This window comes from Wolffia australiana, chromosome 2, assembly GCF_029677425.1.
Source record: "Wolffia australiana isolate 7733 chromosome 2, ASM2967742v1".
In the NCBI taxonomy this organism is placed as follows: domain Eukaryota; kingdom Viridiplantae; phylum Streptophyta; class Magnoliopsida; order Alismatales; family Araceae; genus Wolffia; species Wolffia australiana.
The window spans coordinates 11,865,565-11,886,020 of record NC_135836.1 but is presented as its reverse complement, the minus strand read 5'-3'; the positions used below and the strand labels follow the sequence as shown (position 1 = coordinate 11,886,020).

The 20,456-nt window shown below is 40.5% G+C and overlaps 2 protein-coding genes across 2 annotated transcripts; both read right to left on the bottom strand.

The window, feature by feature from the left end:
• Positions 1-2,659: 2,659 nt before the first annotated feature.
• On the bottom strand, positions 2,660-6,811 carry LOC144716866 (translation initiation factor 3 (IF-3) family protein). The gene is made up of 7 exons (XM_078592123.1): positions 6,262-6,811; positions 6,040-6,198; positions 5,496-5,594; positions 4,500-4,556; positions 3,702-3,770; positions 3,559-3,636; positions 2,660-3,494 (listed from the first exon to the last, which is right to left on the bottom strand). Exons 1-7 carry the CDS (start codon positions 6,460-6,462, stop codon positions 2,973-2,975), a joined length of 1,185 nt encoding a protein of 394 aa, XP_078448249.1. The 5' UTR covers positions 6,463-6,811; the 3' UTR covers positions 2,660-2,972.
• Positions 6,812-7,316: 505 nt separating this feature from the next.
• LOC144716865 (aspartyl protease family protein 1-like) lies at positions 7,317-10,458 on the bottom strand. The gene is made up of 10 exons (XM_078592122.1): positions 10,112-10,458; positions 9,910-10,045; positions 9,010-9,251; positions 8,699-8,923; positions 8,384-8,519; positions 8,234-8,307; positions 8,042-8,135; positions 7,898-7,961; positions 7,734-7,805; positions 7,317-7,659 (listed from the first exon to the last, which is right to left on the bottom strand). The coding sequence occupies exons 1-10, from the start codon at positions 10,420-10,422 to the stop codon at positions 7,421-7,423; spliced, it is 1,593 nt and encodes a 530-aa protein (XP_078448248.1). The 5' UTR covers positions 10,423-10,458; the 3' UTR covers positions 7,317-7,420.
• Between the last annotated feature and the right edge of the window lie 9,998 nt (positions 10,459-20,456).

Sequence of the window (20,456 nt, the reverse complement as noted above, 5' to 3'; positions counted from 1 at the left end):
GACATCAAAACCAACCACTCATCATCCATGGACAACGATGATGAAATGTAGGGATGATGTTGGGTTTGGTGATGAATTTTTTGGCTCTGATCACTTGTTTCTTGAGTTCGATGGATAGAGTTGTTTGAAAATGTTGTGTCGATGTGTAGTCTAATTGGGTAACTGAGATAGGTATTCTTGATATTCTTTCTTTGTCACAGCTCTGGATCCTTCGATCCTTTCTTGCTTCGCCACACAATACGTGAAGAAATAGGACGGAGAATCAAAGAATTTTATGTGATGTAATGTAAGATAAAAGGCAATTATGCATTATTGGACAAGTTACCTGATATCTTGAAGCGAATTCTTCCTTGGAGTTCTCGGATCGTTCCACGACACGATTCGATGGGAAAGAATTGTGAGAAAAAAATAGAACAGAAAAATTTTAAAAATCGTCTAACTTTACCAATAACATATGTAAGCTAATCCAGAAACTTGGAGGAGTTTAAGAAGTGAACATTTTGCAGTCCTTTATCAACCAAACCTGCTCATTTTTTGATGATTTATGTTTTTGGGTACAAAGGGTAACCCCATTAATTTACACTTCGGTGAAATTCTGATTAACGTGCGCTTAATTTTCCCTTTCATGATTCACTGGAAATATGGTACTGATTGCCAGTTTTTTTTCAATAAACATTTTAACTGCTACTTGCAAATAAAGCTTTAATACTTCGAACATATTTTTTATGCAGGAGAACTCACTTACCCCATTTGAGATTGATGTTAACTATGCTTCATCACTTGACTTTGAGACATATTTCTGTTTCTTGCTTTCCATGCGACTAGCTTCCCACCCAAGAATCAATAAATGTCTGTAATTGACTTGCAATATATTGAAGAACTAGAAAAATCATCATCATAAAATCCAACTATTTCCAACACGTTTAATTTTGAAATTTAAATTTCACTTCCCGCTGCCCGTTCAAATACATGAAGGCACAGTGGGCAGCTTTAAGATGCATGACTCTTGTGGAATGCATAGTATGACTTTGTGCATTGGCAGCATAGGCTATATGTGTTGTAGTACGAGCAAAAGACCTAAATTTACCCATTAATCTTTTTATAAACTAACATATTATCAGCTTCCACTCCTTCCTCAATCCTGAGTTCATGATTGGAATTGACTGTTCAATGTTTCACTCAAGAAAGCAATAACATAGTTTTGTTGTCACAGAAAATACAAGATGGGCAATATGAAATTTCAATGCGGGCGATTCAAGGAACGATGATTGTCGCTTTCAGCATCCAGATTACTCTGGGTTACAGCCAGCGGTGGGACATCTGGATTAGATTCTTTAGCCCTCTTGGGATGACCTCACTTACCTTAATAAAGAATTGATTATGCTATCTTTTATAAGACCTCACATTCCAGGAATTTTACTATGTATTAGATTATTATGTTTCCTAATACAGGAACTTTATTTTAGCTCTCTTGTGGATAATTTGGCAACTTGAGCTCAAGTCGAAGTTACTACGCCATCTAAGGGAAAGCGAGCCCTGTTCCAAGTACTGCAAGAAAACATCGAGTTAAGGGAGGCTAGGCATTTACTCACGCGCGCGCGCACGACGTGCAATAGCAAAACCCACCCTAAAACCGGCGTTTGAGCCCCGAAATGTAGTTTGTATCATCGAAGCCAAAACTCTCATTTTGGGCCCACCTTATCTAAACAGTTTTGAATGTTAGAGCTGGGAGGAGACCCGGATTTCGGGACGAGGAGCTGCCCGTACCCACAAACGTGCTCGCACGCGCATCACACGAGCGCACGTATGTGCGCGAACCATATCGACTGAGGGCGCGTGGGCATGCGAACTATATCACACGTGCGTGCACGCGTGAGTGTATGATGTATAATGGTGATTATTTAAAATATGTCTATGCATTACAGGTGGTTCTGTAATGCTGCCTCACATGTGACTACATGTATTTCTTTATGTTAAATTACAGTATGCCTAAATAACACATAAATTAAAATTATTCAAATAGTATTTCTTTTCGTGGAGGTCCTTGAGAATAGACATCACTAAATAATTGGAAGAGGATTTATGAAATATTTTCATTTTTATTCTATTGGCCTTTAACCAAAGTGCACCGATCAAGGCTCCGATACTATGCTTCCGCAACAAGTCAATTTTAAATTTTACGTCAATTTCATCAGGATACCCAACAGTTGATACTTGATTGCAGGGATTCATAAACATGAAGTCATTAACATATGCGAACAATAACATTATCACATAGACGATACATGCCCATTAAAAACTTGTTTTTAGGATCATTTGGAGTACCAATATTATTTATTCAATGTCAATGTTATTCAACATCCACTCTTACTAACAAAAAAAATACTATAAACATTTTTTTCCAGATAATTAATATTAATTACACAAATTCAGTGCAATTCTGTGGCAGCCTGTACGGATTTTACTAATTTTGAGAATTTTGTGCGATTTTTTACTCCATGCGCAAATTTTGTTCTCTTTTTGTGAATTTTATTAGGATTGTGCGAATTATTCTAATTCTGCAAATTGTTCAAATTCTGTGAATTGTTCTAATTGTGCAAATTTGTGCCAATTCAATGAACTGTGCGAATTTCTCTCACAAAAAAAAAACACAACAACGAACAGAACAGAACAACGACGTTCTAAATGAAAGTCTAGCTAAGAGGAAAAGACCTACATGGCTTCAAGTGTCATGTAAATTTTCATTTAAGGCAACTGCAGGGATGCCACAGTCGACAAAAACACTCATGAATCCGTTTCAGGCGAAGGCGAGAAGGCAAGAAAATCTTCGCTCTCGATGTCCCGGAAAAAATTGCAGGAAGAATCAGGGGCAAAAATCGCGGTTTCGATTTCCCCGAATCGAACGTTTCCCGGCAGATATTCATCATATTCGATCAGAAAGACGCGCCCGATTCCCGGCAATCGCCATTGCTTCATCTTCTTCGATCGTTGCTAGAAGCGGGGCGCGTGGGAGCGCTGAAAATTCCATAGCTCGGGGAAGAAGAACCGCCATTGCCGCCGGAAACCGAGCTCTCCTTCGTATCCATCGCCTGCCGATTAAAATTTTCCTGCCGCCGCGGATTGTTTGACGGATTTGATCCGACCGGCCGCTCAGAATTTCTTCCAGATGGCCTCGTCTGTTCGAATCTAGGGTTTGCTTCAACCCGTCGGCCATATCTCTGATCCCGTTCCACGACGAACGCCTCGCCTGGTTTCTCGATCGGAGGAGTTAGTTTTTTGTCCGCCGCGATCGGGATTGAAGCTTGTTCTTCAGGAAAGACGTCGTCTTCAGAAGTGGAGTCGCTGTCCGACTCCGCGGCCGCCGGAGCTGACGCGACGGCGATTGGCTTCTTCCTTGTTCCTTTCTTCGAGGCGAATTTGACATGCCGGACGACGACGTAGGCCTGCTGCTTCTCCAAGAACGGGCCGCTCTCCACGCTGATCACATCTTCGATCTGCAGAGATCGAGTGAAAAGCTGTTCCGATGAACAAGACGATGAACAGGGAGATGAAGATTACCAAATCGACGAGACGATTGAGCAGGCCTTCGAGATCGCACTCTTCTGAGCCTCTCTGCTTGGAGGGAAGCGCCATGATCTGCGAGAAAAGCTTGGTTGAATCTACGCCATGAACTCGGTTGAATTACATTCGATCTCTTCTACCTTGACCCTGTAACCTCGTTCCACAAGCCCTTTGACCGCCTCCGCCTTCACTTCGATATCATTTTGTGCCTGCCCAATTCTCGAAAATTAATGTCATCTGATTGTGGAGTATGTTGTGTTGATAGATGTCAACATTTTAATAGATTCAAGAATCATAGAGTTTACATCTCATGTCGATCAAGAAACAGTGTCAATTTCAGCATTTTATCAAATCTTTCAATCTGATCCCATGCAATCGCACACACTAGATAATGCTTGTGTATCACACCACAATTTAGATAAAATTAGATATAAAAACAGAAAACGTCTCAATCAAGTGAACATCGTCCTGCATTTTAATAGAAATGGATCAAGAAAAAGGTTGGACGACTTTCGAGAAAGATACATGGTCAGTTTTGGCTGACCATTGAGCAGTAATCAAATAATGCTTCTGTATGTCTCGCCACAATTTACATAAGATTTAATATTTAAAACGAAAACGTCTAAATTAAGCGAAAACGCCTTGCATTTTAATAGATACAGGAGTCTTAGGGTATAGATCTCATGAAGATATGGATCAATAAGAAGCTAAGACGAATTTAGATAAAGATACAGGTTCAGTTTTGGCTGATCATTGACCAGTAATCATCAGAATTGAGGTACATATAAAATATTGGGATAGAAAAAGGAATAAATCAACTGAACATCAATGATGATAATGTAGAAATTTGTGTTTTTAATTATAGCACTAATATGGCTTGGCTCTACGCATTAACTAAAATTATAGAATGAAACACCAGGATGGGAGCGAAAGCTCACTATTTTCCCCTTCAAGCGGACTTCCTTGAAATCACCTTTCCGTATCTTGGATTCTGACTGCAGGGTAAACAAAGAAAAATAAAAGAAAATATTTGTAATTAGAAAAATATATAATTACATGATCTTGCAGACAGATTAAATAATTACATGATTATTGGATCATGACTGCAGGGTAATATTCTGACGTTAATGAGTGAGAAAAATGAGGATTCATATGGGGGAAAATTCTACCTCGCGGATGTAACAAGAAGATATTTGTAACTAGAAAAATGGAAAAAATATGAGAGCTAATTTATGTATTTTTTGTTCCATGACCGTCGATTTTTTTTCTTTTTAAGTGCACACAAGTGAAAGTTAATGATGGAAGAAACACTTATTAGAAGTCAAATATAGGGGATAAGTTTCCTGCCTTCCGGCAAACTATTTGAGATATTTAGTATTCCATTGATTGGAAGCTTCATAGCTAGCCCCCGAAAATCTTTTCTTTATAATACCTCTTCGTTTTGACTGGAATGTAAGGATGGGGCCCCCCAAGGTTTTAAGGCAAGTAAGAAGGGGCCCCCCAGTGTTTGAAGTCGAAGTTGACTCTATTTTGATTTGAAAAGATAAGAGGGTTTTAATGGAAGGAACGCGACCCCCCTCAATCCCCCTCGGGGGGGAATTACAACTCTTTCATAGATACAGATACTTATCCTTGTATTGCTAGCACTACAAAAGCTCCGGTCTTAACGCCCCCACAAAAGCTGTGATAAATACTGATAACTCTCGGATAGAGTATTAGAACAGAAAGATTTCAAGATAAATGAAGAAAAAAAGGGAGAATAAAACACCATAGCTCGATTAATAGGCTCTTTGAAGCAGAAAACTACCATGATCTCTTCGAAGAAAATTTCTTCAGTTAGATTACCAAAAAAACATTAAAGAGACTCCATAAATATAAAGAATACTTGCATCAGGAGGGGGAAACAAACGAGAAACGGTTTAAAGAACTTTTACCTTGGTTTTGGCACGCTCCTTCTCCACGGTTTCCTTCTTAAATCTCTCTTTATGATAATCCATGATTTTGCAGACAGGTGGCGTTGATGTTCTTTGGACCTTCAAAACCCAGGGAGCAAGTAACAAAAATAAAACGACTGACAAGAAGAAAACATGTTGAGGAATCATGGATTATTGTTCATCGCATCAGAAAGTTGATTCATTTTAATCCGCATTAAAAACCAAGCACACTAAAATTTCAAGGGTTATCTGAGTCATGCTAACGAGTAGGTGTTTACCGATGGCATTGAACTCAGAAATCAGAGAAAAGGGCGACGCATGAGATTATAACAGATGAAGCAAATGAAGATCTTGATAACAGCATAAACCCAAAGAGAAAAAATCGAATTTTAAGAGGGCTACAATGAACACATCAAGAACACAGCAAAGAATCAAATTTCCTTATAAATAATCAGAATACAGCGCCTATAATCTTCTCCGTCCACAAAGCAAAATTCAAGCGATCACCTCATTTATTTCTGTAAAAGAAGAAAATAGCGTTTACCTCGACGAGATCAACATCGAGCTTTCTCGCTCGATCAAGCGCCTCATCCCTTGACACAATTTCATGCCCTTCGTCTGTAACCAGACGAACAAACTTCGCGGTGATCGCCTCGTTCAGCCTGGGTCCTTGAGCGGATTTCAGGTCCTCTTTAGGTTTTCCCTGCACAGCAGAAAACCATGAAAATCTACAGTCTAACAATCAGCCTCGTGCATTAGACTTCACCTGAGCAGGAATCGCGAAGAACCTGGCACCAAAATACTGTACACCGCTTCTAAAGCGGCTCGTGCAGGCAAATTCGTCCTCTGGCACGATAAGAACAGGCGAATTCGGCCTCGCTGATTGCAGCTCAGAGAGAGAAGTTATTCGACAAGGAAGCGCGAGTCGACCCGATTGATTTCCCGCGATCCTCCGCAAGAACGCCATCGCCTGTTAGCTTCGATTCTTCCGAGCCCTGTCAAAGTTGACGCCTTTCTCGCGGAGAAACTATCAATGGCGAAGATGCATCGAATCTCTTCTTCCCTTCTCTCCCCCTTCCCCTGGCATGGGAAAAAAGACTTGACCCATGAAAAAAGAAGAAAGATTTGAAGCTGCCCGGCACACAAAAAGGATTTAACAGAATATTTATTTCAGATTTCCTTGACAAAAAAAAAAAGAACTTTCGCTCGTGACCCATACAAAATCATAAAGATAGAGAGAAGAAACAACTTTGGCTCGATACCAATAGAGGCTATTAGGACACGCACAATATTATGGATTTTATAGAATGATCGATTTCCGAATTCATTTACAAAAAAAACCCGATTGATTCTATGAATTAATTAGAGAAGAAACTACTTTGGTCCCCCGACCCATATGAAATCATAGAGAGAGAGAGAGGGAGAGAGAGAGAGAGAGAGAGAGAGAGAGAGAGAGAGAGAGAGAGAGAGAGAGAGAGAGAGAGAGAGAGAAGCAACTTTAGCTTGACCCAAATACAAGTTACTGGTGTTCCAATATAATGGATTTTATAGAATGATTGATTTCAGAATTCATTGACAGCCGTCCCCAATTGATTCTATGAAAAAAGCAAAGAAGAAATAACTTTGGTTCGACCCTGATACAAACTACAGGGGACGAAATATGTTGGAATTTTTAGAATGATTGATATCAGAATTAATTTACAAAGAAAACCAGATTGGTTCTATTAAGAAAGAAGAGAAGAACCAACTTTTGCCCATGACCCATATGAAGCCATAGGAAAAGTGAGAGAGGGCTGTCAAGAGCCCAATAGAAGCTGCACAGGAACAAATATTATGTATTGTATAGTTAATTTATTTCAGAATTCATTTATGACAAGTCCCAATTGATTCTACCAAGAAAGTGGAGGACCCAGTACAGAATAAGATCAATGAATGGAGACAAAGAACAGGAGAGAGAGCAGAAGTGGTAGAACACCCTGCAAGAAGGAGAGAGAGAGAGAGTGGCCAATCGAAGTCGGCGCCCGAGCCTTGTTGCCATTACTGGGAGAGGAAGTGGGCCCCTCTCTCACTGGCCGGTCAAAGTCAAAGCTGCTGGGGCCCACACCGACGGTCGGAGAAGCCGGCGGCGCCGCCTCGCAAGAACTGTTACCATTCTCTCTATAACCTGGGCCAAACCAATACTCCAATCAAAGGCTATAACAAGCAAGAAACAGTACAAATTCCAACTGCTTTGCTTACAGTTGGCTTCCTTCCAGCCCAGCACAAGTTTCTCCCCGTTGAAGACGATCCTGAGCCCAGTCATGAAGTTCTCTGAGCAAATCAAAAAGATATATGAGTTCCCTGTCCGGAGGGCAGCTTTTTTTTTACGACATTAATCGGGGGAGTAAGCACTCAAGAATTACGTCCAATGATGTTGATATTATCGCTTTTCATAATCGCTAAGCAGTATATCAGGTCTCCTCCAGGCTGCATCATAACAAAGGATAAAGTGAGAAAATTATGACTTAAGCCGAGGAGAAACTTCATGGAGTTAATATCTATCCCACCTCGAGATGAACTAAGAGAATAGGGTGGAATATTGGGAATTCTTGGCCCCCCTCCAAAGTAAGTCCAAGAGTGGGCACCGTTGACTGATTCCCTCTGCATTCGAGGCCGTGTCAGCAGTAATTTGGGAGTAAATGTTCAACAAAAAAGAGGAAGGGAAGGTACGGAAAACATAATTCATTAATTAATTTAACCTTAGAACGTAGCAATATTCGAAAGGAATACGTGAATCGGCAGAAATCCTCTGATCTTGAACGGATGAGTCAAACTGTGGAGAAGATGAGGAGCGACGGTTGGTTGAATGAGGTGAATAAATATACTGCTTATTTTTTTGAACTGCTTACTGTATTGGCTATGACCGAGTACAGGGGATCAGCCAAGTATGTGAATGAAGTCCCAGAATCCATAATGGCACCTGCTATCCCAGTAAAGACATTTCCGCCGACCCTTAACCCAGTGATCTTGACTTGGTAAGTGGGGCTGACAAAAGCATTCAACAGAGTCAGAAAAAAGACATTGATTCTTTGGTAATTTTTTTGAATTAATATTCTGATGGGCATCAGATAAGGCTCTTTGGATACCCCATCTGAAATATAAACCAACTAATGGTGAAAAGAAAGAAAAGTGAAAAAGTATAACAATATAAGAAGAAGACTCACTGCCTTGGATCAATAACCAAAGGGGTTTCAGCCTGATCAGAGCTCCCCTGATCACCAAATCTTATCCGTCCGACGCCATCTGGGCTGAAGCACATCGAAAACGACTTTGCTGTGATTCCCGACTTTGACAAAATGCTGGGCACCGAGACAGGATTCAGCCCAAGACCAAAGAGACCGTTCGGGGCCGCCCTATCCAGAAAATGGCCCGTCTGAGTCCGCCCGCACCTCCAAAATTTACATAAATTAGACCAAAAGGTTAAAAAGTTTGTAAAGATGTGTTTAAAGTTCAAAGTTTTCTCATAATTTAATACCCCACTATGATCTTAGCATCCACTGTACTGCATCCAGAGTCATCTGTTCTCAGGCGTAAGATGTCCTGAACTAAGACCCCAGTCGTTGATGTGTTCTCAGACACATATTTGACATTGTATGGACATTGACTCTCTATGCTCGAGCATTGACTTGACAACTCGCAGTATGAACTGCCGCAGGGGACGCTCTTGCTGGTCAACGACAACTTGGGATCATAGATGTTGAACGTTACATTTGGACTCTGCCACAGTACATAAAATTAAGCATGTTAGAGATAGTGGTGGAAAGACGATTTGAGACAAATATTTTGAAGAGAACTTGGAGGATAATTCAGTACGGTATAAATATATTTTTTTAAAAAAGTATGGTATTTTTATGATTCCCTGCTTCAGTAAGGTGTTCTGAATTCTAGGATTAATTTCAAGCTCCAAGGCCGGCAGGATCCTCCCATTTTGCGTTGAGTTCAAGCTTAAGGATGAAATCAATTGATTGAGAGAAGATGGGGAAATGCTTCAGTACATTGATGATTGATTGATCTTGAGGGGTAGTCTTTTGACTCAACATGCAGGAACTTGCTCTCTCTCTTAACAGTAATAAGGGGGTTTAACTTTACATATCACCCAAGGACTGGCCCCTTTTTATAAGCAACATGAGAAACTAAATCATGTTTGCGCTATCCTAAGTTTTCCCACCCTTTTAATTGGATAGACTTAAGCTGTGAATCATTTAAATTAAACCTCACTCGCTATGGAATATCCTTGGGGAAATCTCAAATTTATTGATAGTTAACAATCTAACATAGCACAAATATTGTCCATCGGGAAATTCAAACTCAACATGTAACCGCATAATTTGGGAGAAATTCTTCATCAATGAATCTAGTAGGAAAGAAATAATACCAGCCCGTACTTGGGGGAAGAAATCGGAGCACAACTGGTGCAGTCGCAGGGCAGCCAGAAGAGATCGCTTCCAGTATCAAGGGCGACGAAGAATTTCTTCCCGGGAGTTCCAACAGACACCTCTGCGTAATGCAAACTGCCGCACAGAAAAATATGAGCTCGAATCGGAGAATTCTCCTATCTTGTGACAAAGAAAACTTACTATCCAAGCCCAGGCACCCGAACAGTATCGTTTCCACTCAAGAACGTGACCGGCGGCTCGGAGCCGGCGAGCATCCGCCCACGGAAGACGCGATCATGATCCAAAAGCGCCGCGTAGTAATCAACGCTACCCTTCTCGGGCCAGTGCCAAGGATTTCCATGCCGATCGACCCAATTCTCCGATTCAGCCCACTGCCTGACTCGATCCGAGAACCGATGATGAAATTCGAAGCCGAAGGTCGCCGCAGAGCTGCTCTTCTGAATCAACGCTCCGACGGCGAGGAGGAAGCGGATGAACGCGGAAGCGGCCATCGCCAAAAGGGGCGAAGTCGATGACGAAGACCGACATCGAACGACTCTTTGAAGGAGTTAGCGTGAGAGGATTGGCGACGACAGCGATGGGTCGAAGCAAAGTCAAAGGGGCAGGGAGATTTGCTGAGGAGAGATAACCGCGTGGGTTGGCTCGCTTTCTTCCCATCTCCATGGCCATGAACGCTTAACATTTCCATGGCCGTCGCCGTCGAGGACGCGGTAGAGGAAGGAAGTCATCGATGGGGAGTTCCGACGCAGACTCTTCACCAAATCTGCGCTTTGCGTTTTCTACGTGGAAGTTCTGGTGAAGGCGACTAGGAAAGTGGGACTCTTGAGTAGACATGGTAGTTTTGTTCTGATAGTTTGGCGTTGGCCTTGAGTAGACATGGCACAAATTCGCACATTCGCACAAAATTAGACTAAAATTCGCACAAATCAAACAAAAGAACCGCACAGGGGTATGTGCGATGTTCAGTTCGAATTCGTTTTTGTTCTGTTCAGAAAACCGAACAGAATGAACAATTCGCACAAATTTGCGCCAAAAGAACAGAACGATCATGTCTAGTCTTGAGAGAGATACATAGATATGAATAGGGGACAGAAAGGGGAGGCGGATCATTAATAGTTGAGGAACGCGGACAGGACTTCTTTTTCGCCCCGGGATGAAAGAATCGTTCCGTCTGGCGATACGAATGAATTTCAGGACAAAACTTTGTCCCGAGGACCACCGGACAGGACGAAATTCGTCCCGTGGGATGAAAAAACCGTCCGTCCGGAGATTTCAGACAATGGACAGACGGATGTGGGTGAAAAACCACCGGATTCACATCCGACGGTTGAGATCTCGCCACGTGGCTTCACTATGACAATTTGTATCAAGGTCCCTGTATCTTTTGGCGTGTGCAAACTGACGCCGCTTAGAATGAATTGTACATATGTCTATTTGCACTCTCTTTCCTTCATATTTCCCTTAAAAAACTTAGAAAAATCTATATTAATATATTAAAAAATATAAAATGGGTTTTTTTCATCCGAGATGAAGTTTGGGACAAAAATTTATATCACAAGGACTAGACGGGACAAAAAACCATCCCTGTATGATTGGACGGGACGGTTTTTTTATCATTGAATGAAAAACCGTCCCATCCTTCGTCCCTGAAGTTACGCGGGACGTCGGATGGGAACAAAACTGTCCCGTCCTGTCCTGTCCATCGTCCACGTCCGGGACAATCCAAAACTATGGGCGGATGACGACATCAAGACGGTTAACGATATTAGATATCGGTACAGTAGCAACCGTTATCCGACATCGTTGTACGATATCCGGATATGAAACAGATATCAGAAATGTGGGGAGGCGGATGAAGACATCGAGACGGATAACTATATCAGATATCGGTACTGTAGCAACTGTTATCTGACATCGTTGTATGATTCAGCATCAGTCCCGATACCGTAATCTGATGTCAATATCAGGATGGGCAAACACTAGTTTGCATATTATCAAGCAAAATAAAATGGGATTGATGACGGTAGTTTCCGAACTCCCCCACAATCTTATACTTTTTCAGTTGGGTAGTCAACTCTTGATTGAAATTTTTGTGGGGTATGGCTCTTTTGTAAAGAAGACCCATAAAAATAAAAGATTTTTGTACTGTGTTGTCGAAATCTTTGCTCGAAATTGTTGACATGTGCTTGCACAACCCTAGACATGTGTTTCTGCTGTTTTGTGGCTGGAGAAGAGATGACAAAAGCGATAAACTTTAAGACTATATTTTTATTTGTGGGTTTCTTTATAACATTTGAGCAAGGAAATTCTCCAATGGATGGGATTTGAGAATAACAGAATCTAAGGGTAATGCAATCAAATTGGATTGAAATGTTTTTTATGGTTAGATTTTTATCAACTTGACAGCCCTAATCACACGATCAGATTGAAAGACTCCTTCAATGCCACTAGCTTGATCTTGATTAATCAATCTATCCGAGGATGAGCCGAAGTCATAAATTGAATCTAATTTATGGATCCATTATGGGTTTTAGGCTCATTCAGAAAAAAAATTCACTACATCGAATAAAATGATACCATGTGAAAAGCCAAGCCAAACAAATTGGACCATCATATAGTCTCTTCCATGACCTCATTTTGTGCACACTATTGTAGAGCTCTACACCAGCCATCAAGCTCTACTATGCTTTTGTGCCAACCACACCTCCACTACATTGCTACAAGTGAGGACCTACAATCGTGCTTTGTAGATTTAGTCTATTTTATGCTCTACTTTTTTACTCTATTTTTAGCATATTCTTATCTAATTAATTCCTTATGTTGGCTTCATCGATCTATTAAACTGATTAGGGAGCATGATGGAGGACTATGTGGAAGATCAAGCCCGAGCTCGTTAGCAGCCACGCCGTGGAGCCCAAACCGAGATAAAGGACCCGAGCTTCAAGTATCCAGCTTGATGACAGGCCTCCAAGAGTTTGTTTACTTTCTACACGTTTATTTTCATTATGGATTTTATTGAGGGCCCTGTGTTTGAACTCTCGACGTCTTTTTTTTAGTGTCTTTTCAGCTTTGTTCGGTCCACTAGGGTAAGTCCGCCACTTTGGACGTTCCCCTAATAGGGCCCATTAGGGCAACCCTTCCAGGGAACGTACGCCCGAAGAAGCACTTGGAATTCTGTTGTTAAAAAATTTAGTTTTCTCTTTACTTCGACGTTCCCACCCTCTTTTCTAGGGAGATTATCTCTTCTGTTTTCCTAGCATATCTACAAGGACGACGATCGCCGATTGACCGCCGCCGCCACTGTGAGCCGACACCGCCGCCGGAAGAACAACCATCACTGCCACTGTCATCGTCCTATCCGCCTGATAGTTGTAGGAGCCCTTTTGGTACTTGAGTACCGCAGTACCATGCCCTGCCGCCACCTTCTTGCCACCCTATCGTCTGGCTACCTGAGTAGTAGGAATGATGAAGTTCATGAAAAATGCTTTGACGTAGTGGATTATGATGAGATCATAATACGAAGACCACTAGTCTTTAAGCATAGGTTCTAAACATTCCTATTCAAATGATACCTGATAAAGACGTTCAATTGTCCTCATAGAAATGTATAACCTAGTGTTGCCCATTTGATTGGTATAATTGATATTCGAGCCATTGGTGGGCACTCTTTGGTAAAAAGAGTTCACAAAACTAATCTCTAAAAATCCCTAAATGTTAGTATACCTAAATGCCAATCAAGTTTATTCACTTCATGGTTGTATAAGTCATACTTGAGACACCAAAGACATTTGATGGGTGCTTTGACTATGACCTACTGATGGAGGACCATCTAGTCAATCGCATCCAGACTCGTCACCAGCCACTTCACGGAGCCCGAGCCGACGTGAAGAACCCACACTTCCACTATCAGGTTTGAGAATCGACATCGTCGTCTTGCTTCGTGTCATGTGTCTTTATGTTCTTTTCTTTTTTTGTCATCTTTGGATTGCTGGGAGGCCCATCCTGCGTGAGTACCGACCTCCCCCTCGTATGTGCTTGTTGCTTAATTGTTCTAATTGTGCCTTTTATGGTTGGGGGGGAGAAGAGTCCACGATAACTCCTCTTTTTCCCCCTAAAAGACCCTTTTAAGGGGAGCCCAATAAGCTTGCTCTTATAAGGGCCCATTAACATCCTCCCAACTGCCACTACTTGACTATAAGTAGTGGGAGAAGGGTGGACGTGTAGAGATCAGGCTTGTTGAACTGAAGAATCAGATCTGTTTGTTGAAGTGTTAGTTATCAAGTTTATTTTTTTCCTTTCGAAGTTCACGGACTATCGTGTTGTTCTTTGGAAAGGAAAACAAAGGAACAAGGCGATCAACCATTGACATGATTGTTTCATCCTCCATGTACTCATCATGGGTAGTACAGCTTTGACTATTCCCTATTGCGCCATAGTATTATCACCATGTTGTGAATCGAATCGGACGTCTAGTTGATGTCAAGCTTCTTCATTGCAGCACTTATTTTGTCAATAAAAAGAATGTTCTTCACCGTTCACTTCCGCAATTGAGTCCATATGGTGACGGTTCAATTGGTTCTCCATGGCACACACATCTGAAAAATTTCTTTGTTGGTTGAATGGTATTTCATTCTCACACCTTCCCTGGAAAATCTTGGCCCCTGATTATTGCTTCGTCGGCCTCACCATCACAATGGTTGTTTGTCTCTCCCCCTGGATCTTCTAAGGTAGACCAACCCTCTCTCCAATAATCGAGTATTATCACGGACGAACCTTCCTCTGACGTTCCTTTTCAACGGGAGTGCCAATGGGGGTCAACGAACCGCCAACACAATTTTCGATCACTGTCGACAGCCTTACTGCCGGTCCTCCTTGGCCTACGACCGCGTGATCATTTCCTTCATTAATTCACAGGGTATTGGTCACTAAAGGTTGCTCGTGATACACTCATCATCGGGACTGGGATCAACCTACTACCAGCGCTAATTTCTTCTTTGTGCCCCCCCCCCCCCCCTTGGCCACATTACAATCAGTGCGCCCAACCATTCCTGAAGAGTTAATGATACATAGCTATTCCTCTGTCGACCTCCCTCTGCCACTGACAATTCAAAGTTTAATATATAGAGTTTCCATCACTGCTAGCGTGCCGGAACCAGATCCATCGTGTCCTCCTGTCTCGAAGGTCTTCTAGTGCAAGACTTCTCTATTCTGCTGTGAAGGCCACAATTATCTCAAGCTGAAAGTTAGCTCTAGGTCACACGTCCCCTCCTCTTCGTTAACATCATAGCTATCAATTTTAGCGCCTATCTCTAAATTGCTCATCGCTCAGGAAAATTTTATTGATTTATAGGATTAGTCATCGTTTTGTGTTAAGTAATTCCCTTAAATGGTGTTGGTTCTAGTTGATCATGTCGACGGCACGGACAATTCTGGGACGAGAACGTTCCCCCACTCCCTTGATCTTCGGACTGATTATGCGGATCACTGGGAGCGTGGTTGTGCCTTGATTCTCCTCAGTGACGTTGATTGGCTCACGACTCAGGGCATTCGACAACCGACGTACTTCCGGTTAATTCCTAAGCCACATACTACATTTCACATCATCATATCATGTTTTGTATTCGATTTTCCTGTGGTGTAACACAAGCCGAATGAATCCGGCCGTTGTGTTACATCACCTACGAGTTCCTTATCATGGAATTTCACAAAGTCTTATTTCAGGTGTCGCAAAAACTTGACGAAGATGAATGAGGGGTCAAGATGGGATTTCTTCCCTTAGTATAGAAGGATACAGCTTAAGGAAGATAATACGATGGAGTCCTTCATCAAGGAAATTGAATATCAAACAAAATTTCTCTAGTGATTTCAACGTATCAGTACTAACTTGGATGACCAATGCGGGCTTGGTAGTTAGCCATATCCTAAATATTATTTAACATAAAAAATGAGGGACTATATAAATGTGGTAACCATTGTTAGAAAGATTCTATGAGTGAGACAATACATTTTGTATCTTCTAGAGCATGATGCGAAGCTTGATACCCCATGGTTAGAAACTGAACCGATGATTTGGTTGAGTCTATACATGATTAATATTATATATGATGATATTGGTAATTAATTTTTAATGTCACTAAATGTTATTAGGCCACTAGAGTTATTTACTTGACTAATACATGGACCTAGACGGTCAAACACAAATGACATTTTAAACATCCAAAGATGTACTTAAAGTTGAAGGGATTTAATGAAAATTAAACTGTGCTTCATATGTGAAGAATCTAAAAAACATTTACCTACACTAGATTTATTTAGGTGCCCACCCTTCATCTCCCATCTCCTTTTACTCATCCCCACTCCTTATGCAATAAAAACAATATATCGACAAGGGTGGAGTGATAACATGGATCTTCAAGATCAAGGCGAATATTTGAAGTGCTAGGGACTGTGTACATATTTCTCACTATTGGACACATTAATAGCTCAACATGTCTGGCCAAAGGAAATGCGAAATACCAAATCCAATTTTTGAACATGTGATTTGATCATCTATTTTGAAAGGTCTGTTATGATTATGTTTTTATTCTTCCATTGAAAGATTTTTTTAATTTTTATATCAATCAGGGTATTAGAACCCAAAACCTTAATCCAGTCTTTAGGGCCATGCCATGAAAGCCAAAAATTCACTAGGCCTGGCTCTAATCAGGGCTGATATGGAATGCGGTGGTCAAAATCCAATTTGCATGAGGAATGGGTCATTTTGATAAATCAGCTCAAGTACCGGGATCTATGTCTAAGGGCCAAATTTTGACTAAAGGGTCAATCAGAAAGCATTTCACACAAACACACATGTACACACTCTCACTCTATCTCCCTCTATCTCTCTCTCTCTTGTTGGAATTCACATGATTTATAGTCAACTCACATTGTAGGATCTATATCCATAGCCAACTTTTGACAAAAGGGTCAATATGAAAGCTTTTCACACAAACACACATGCACACACTCTTTCTCTATCTTCCTCTCTCTCTATCTCTCATTGTATTTCACATGTTTTACATTCAATTCAAATAGTAGGACCTATATCAAGAGCCCAATTTTGATAAAAGGGTCAATCTGAATGCTTTGCACACACACACATGCCCACACTCTCGCTTTATCTCCCTCTCTCTCTCTCTTGTTGGATTTCACATAATTTAGAGTCAACTCAAATAGTAGGATTTATATCAATAGCCAAATTTTGACTAAAACGTCAATCTGAAAGTTTTTCACACACACATACCCACACTCTCGCCCTATCTCCCCCTCTCTCTCATTGGATTTCACATGATTTAAAGTCAACTTAAATAGAACGATCTATATCAAGAGCCCAATTTTGATAAAAGGGTTAATCTGAAAGCTTTTTTTCTCTCTCACACACACCCATGCATACACACTCAATTTATTTCTCTATCTATCTCTCTCCCTCTTTCATTGGATTTGACATGATTATAGTAGATTTGCACAAAGGAATAAATATGAATAAAATCAGACTTTTAAGAAAAACCTTCATGATTTAATGGAGTCAAATCCGTTATCCTTCAGTTTCTTGAATGAGTATTCTCAAGACATCCAAGTACTTAGCCTATGGAATGAATCAGTGCGATCCTCAAAACTTTGAAATTCCTTGTCTTATTCAAGTCAGACCAAAAGAGGATAGCTCTCAAGGGAAAGGTACAAAGTTACATGGGTGTGTGTCACTTAGACTTTGGGTCACTTATAGAGTTTTCAAAATACCCTTTGAATTTAAGTATATCTTTTTACATCTAATAAACATTAAGCGTATGAGTCTCTAAGAAGATAGACTAGTCTAGTAGATGACTTTATTATCCTAAAATAACTAACTAACCAAATCTATCACAAATATTAATTAATCATGGATTGTAGTAACCCATTAGATTGGTCAAATCACCGACATGAGTTCTAGAAGGTAAAATTAAGCTCATTGTCTGCTTCATGGAACTTGTTTGTCACCAATTATTATGTAGACATAATCCCTCATCACCCAATATTTATAGAATGACTTGGGTATGGTCAACATTCAAACCATAATCAAGCATCCTAGTTAGGAATGAGGCATTTGGAAATTATTATCTTCCTTGAGTCTATCTTCCCTTATACATGATGGAAATATATGTGGTCGGCTAGCCAATCACACATTCCGTGTCTCGTTCCATGTTCATTAATAGAACATATTTATTATAATACATGTTTCATGCTTACAATGAAGTCCATGAATACATGACCAAACTTAGTGAATTATGATGAGGTCGTAATACAGAGATCATTAGTCTTTAATCATGAGTTCCAAATAGTCCTATTCAAAGGATACTCCAAAAGGACATCCAAGTATCCGGATAGAATAGCACTATCTAGCCTCATATGATGAGTATGACCGTTCCCATAGCCATTAGTGTGGATACACTAAGGATAGATAGTGGGTATTATTTAGTGGAAAGAGTTCACTGAATTGATCTCAATTTTTTCAAAAAAGTGAAAAAATGATGAAAAAATAAAAAAACCCCAAAACAACTTTATTAATCTAATTGCCGCAGTATAAAAGTTAAGATTATAATGAAATAAAATGAGAGAGCAAGTACTTGGAGAAATCCTCAGCTTAGTACTTGGAGGCATCACCGATTGAAAACACCTTCGTAATAATGTTATACCAAACTATCAATCAGATTGATTCACTTCATGGTTGTATAAGTGGTACGTAGACCTAGGACACTAAAGACGTCTTGTGGATGGAAAGTTTTACTTTGATTATGACATATGACTCTCTAATCATGGGATTCTAAATAGTCTTACTTCGGGTGCATCAAGAGGTTCAAGAAGACGATTAAGTGGTCAAGATGGGATCGTCTACCATCAGAATAAGAGGTGACAAGACAAGGAAGATGATATCAGAGAAGAGTTCTCTGATGATTTTTTAATACATCAGTACTCACTTGGATGAGTAATTAGGGTCTGACAGTTGACCATACCCTAAGTCATGCAAGGAGCATCAAGTGGATGAGGGGTTATAAGTGATGGATATTATGTGCCCGTCAAGCCAATCACACAACCATGTTTATTTAAGTTTATTGAATAAAATATTTAAGTTCATTATTATTCCGGTGTGATGTTTATAATGAAGTCTATGAATACATAATTAATAAGGTTGGTCAATAATTGTTACTGGGCCACTAAAGTTATTAACTAGAATGATACATGGGCCTTGAGGGTCACACACATAAGGGCATTAGAGGATATATTTTACTTTTAGGGTTTTTGAGAAAAATTTTAAGTGAAATATAAAGAGGGAAAGGGCCCTCATTTCAAGCACCCATAAAAACCAGATTTGAGAGCTCCTCCCTTTCCCATTCCCTTCTCCACTCATCCAAGGAGAGTGTCTATATAGTGAGAAGATCTTTTAGATTTTCAAGAAGAGTTGAAGAAAAAGACGTGGAGATCCAAGCGCTGAGCGGTTGCGTGGACACTTCTATAGGACGAACACGTGAATGGCTTCAAAACGATCTGGGAGCGGCAAAGTCAAGGGTGGAACGAGTTCCCCAAAAGGTACACTCAATGCATGATTTTAAAGATCGATTGTGAATCGATCAACACACTTTCGCATCTGTGGAAACACATTTTCCATGGACAAACCAAGGCACCGAACCCAATAATGAGCTTGGCACCCCTCGTGTTGGAGACTCAACCTATCGATTAGGTTAAATTTATCTGAAATTAATTAATCTATATTATGATATTGTTAATTAATTTGGAAGGCCAATAAAGGTTAGGTCACTCAAGTCTTAAACTAGAATGATACATGCCCCTAGAGGGTCACACACAAATATTCTTTTGGACATCATAACATAAGATTATTTTTCAATATGGAAATGCGTACGATTTGTAGTTTATCCTTGAGTTTCGTTTTAAAATTTTCAATCCTTTTTCATGCTTGTATGGGTCAATATACTTCCTCTTTATTTCTCCCTCAATATTTCTCTCTCCCTCTCCCTCCTTCTCCCCTTCTCTCTCCTTCTCTATCCCCCTCCCTTTCTATCTTTCCGTTCCTCTATGTACCTCTTCCTCTCTCGGCCTCTCCTTCTCCCTTCTCCTCTTTCTCGCATCTCCTCTGTGTTCCTCTATTTTATCTACTCAATTTATTCCTATGAAGTAAAATAATAAAAATTCATTGACAACTTGTAAAGATTATATGTTTGATCTGGAACTCTGCAAATATTATTTTGCCCTCCTGCCCTCTCCCCTCCTTCTAGGGCTCAGTAAATTACCTTTATCCTCCCTTCATTTATTTTTTTGTCACTATCTGTTGCTCCCCTTATCTATCTCTGCCACTCTTTTCCTCTTTCTCCTTCCTTCACACACACTCTCTCCCCCTCTTCCTCTTCATCTCTCTCTACCTGTATATACCTTTCTCTATCTCTGTCTTATCCCTTCTAGGAATTGTGGCCTTGATCAAATCATTCTTAAGTTGATC

Excerpts from the sequence above, each read along its gene's own strand:
- LOC144716866 (XM_078592123.1), bottom strand. The coding sequence starts at position 6,462 with ATGGCGTTCTTGCGGAGGATCGCGGGAAATCAATCGGGTCGACTCGCG. Across the intron at positions 6,199-6,261 it reads TCTTCGCGATTCCTGCTCAG|GGAAAACCTAAAGAGGACCT; the intron begins GTGAAGTCTAAT and ends TCTGCTGTGCAG. Across the intron at positions 5,595-6,039 it reads TCGATGTTGATCTCGTCGAG|GTCCAAAGAACATCAACGCC; the intron begins GTAAACGCTATT and ends TGGGTTTTGAAG.
- LOC144716865 (XM_078592122.1), bottom strand. The coding sequence starts at position 10,422 with ATGGCCGCTTCCGCGTTCATCCGCTTCCTCCTCGCCGTCGGAGCGTTG. Across the intron at positions 9,252-9,909 it reads CTTCCCCCAAGTACGGGCTG|AGTCCAAATGTAACGTTCAA; the intron begins GTATTATTTCTT and ends GTACTGTGGCAG. Across the intron at positions 7,806-7,897 it reads TAATATCAACATCATTGGAC|AGAACTTCATGACTGGGCTC; the intron begins GTAATTCTTGAG and ends TGATTTGCTCAG.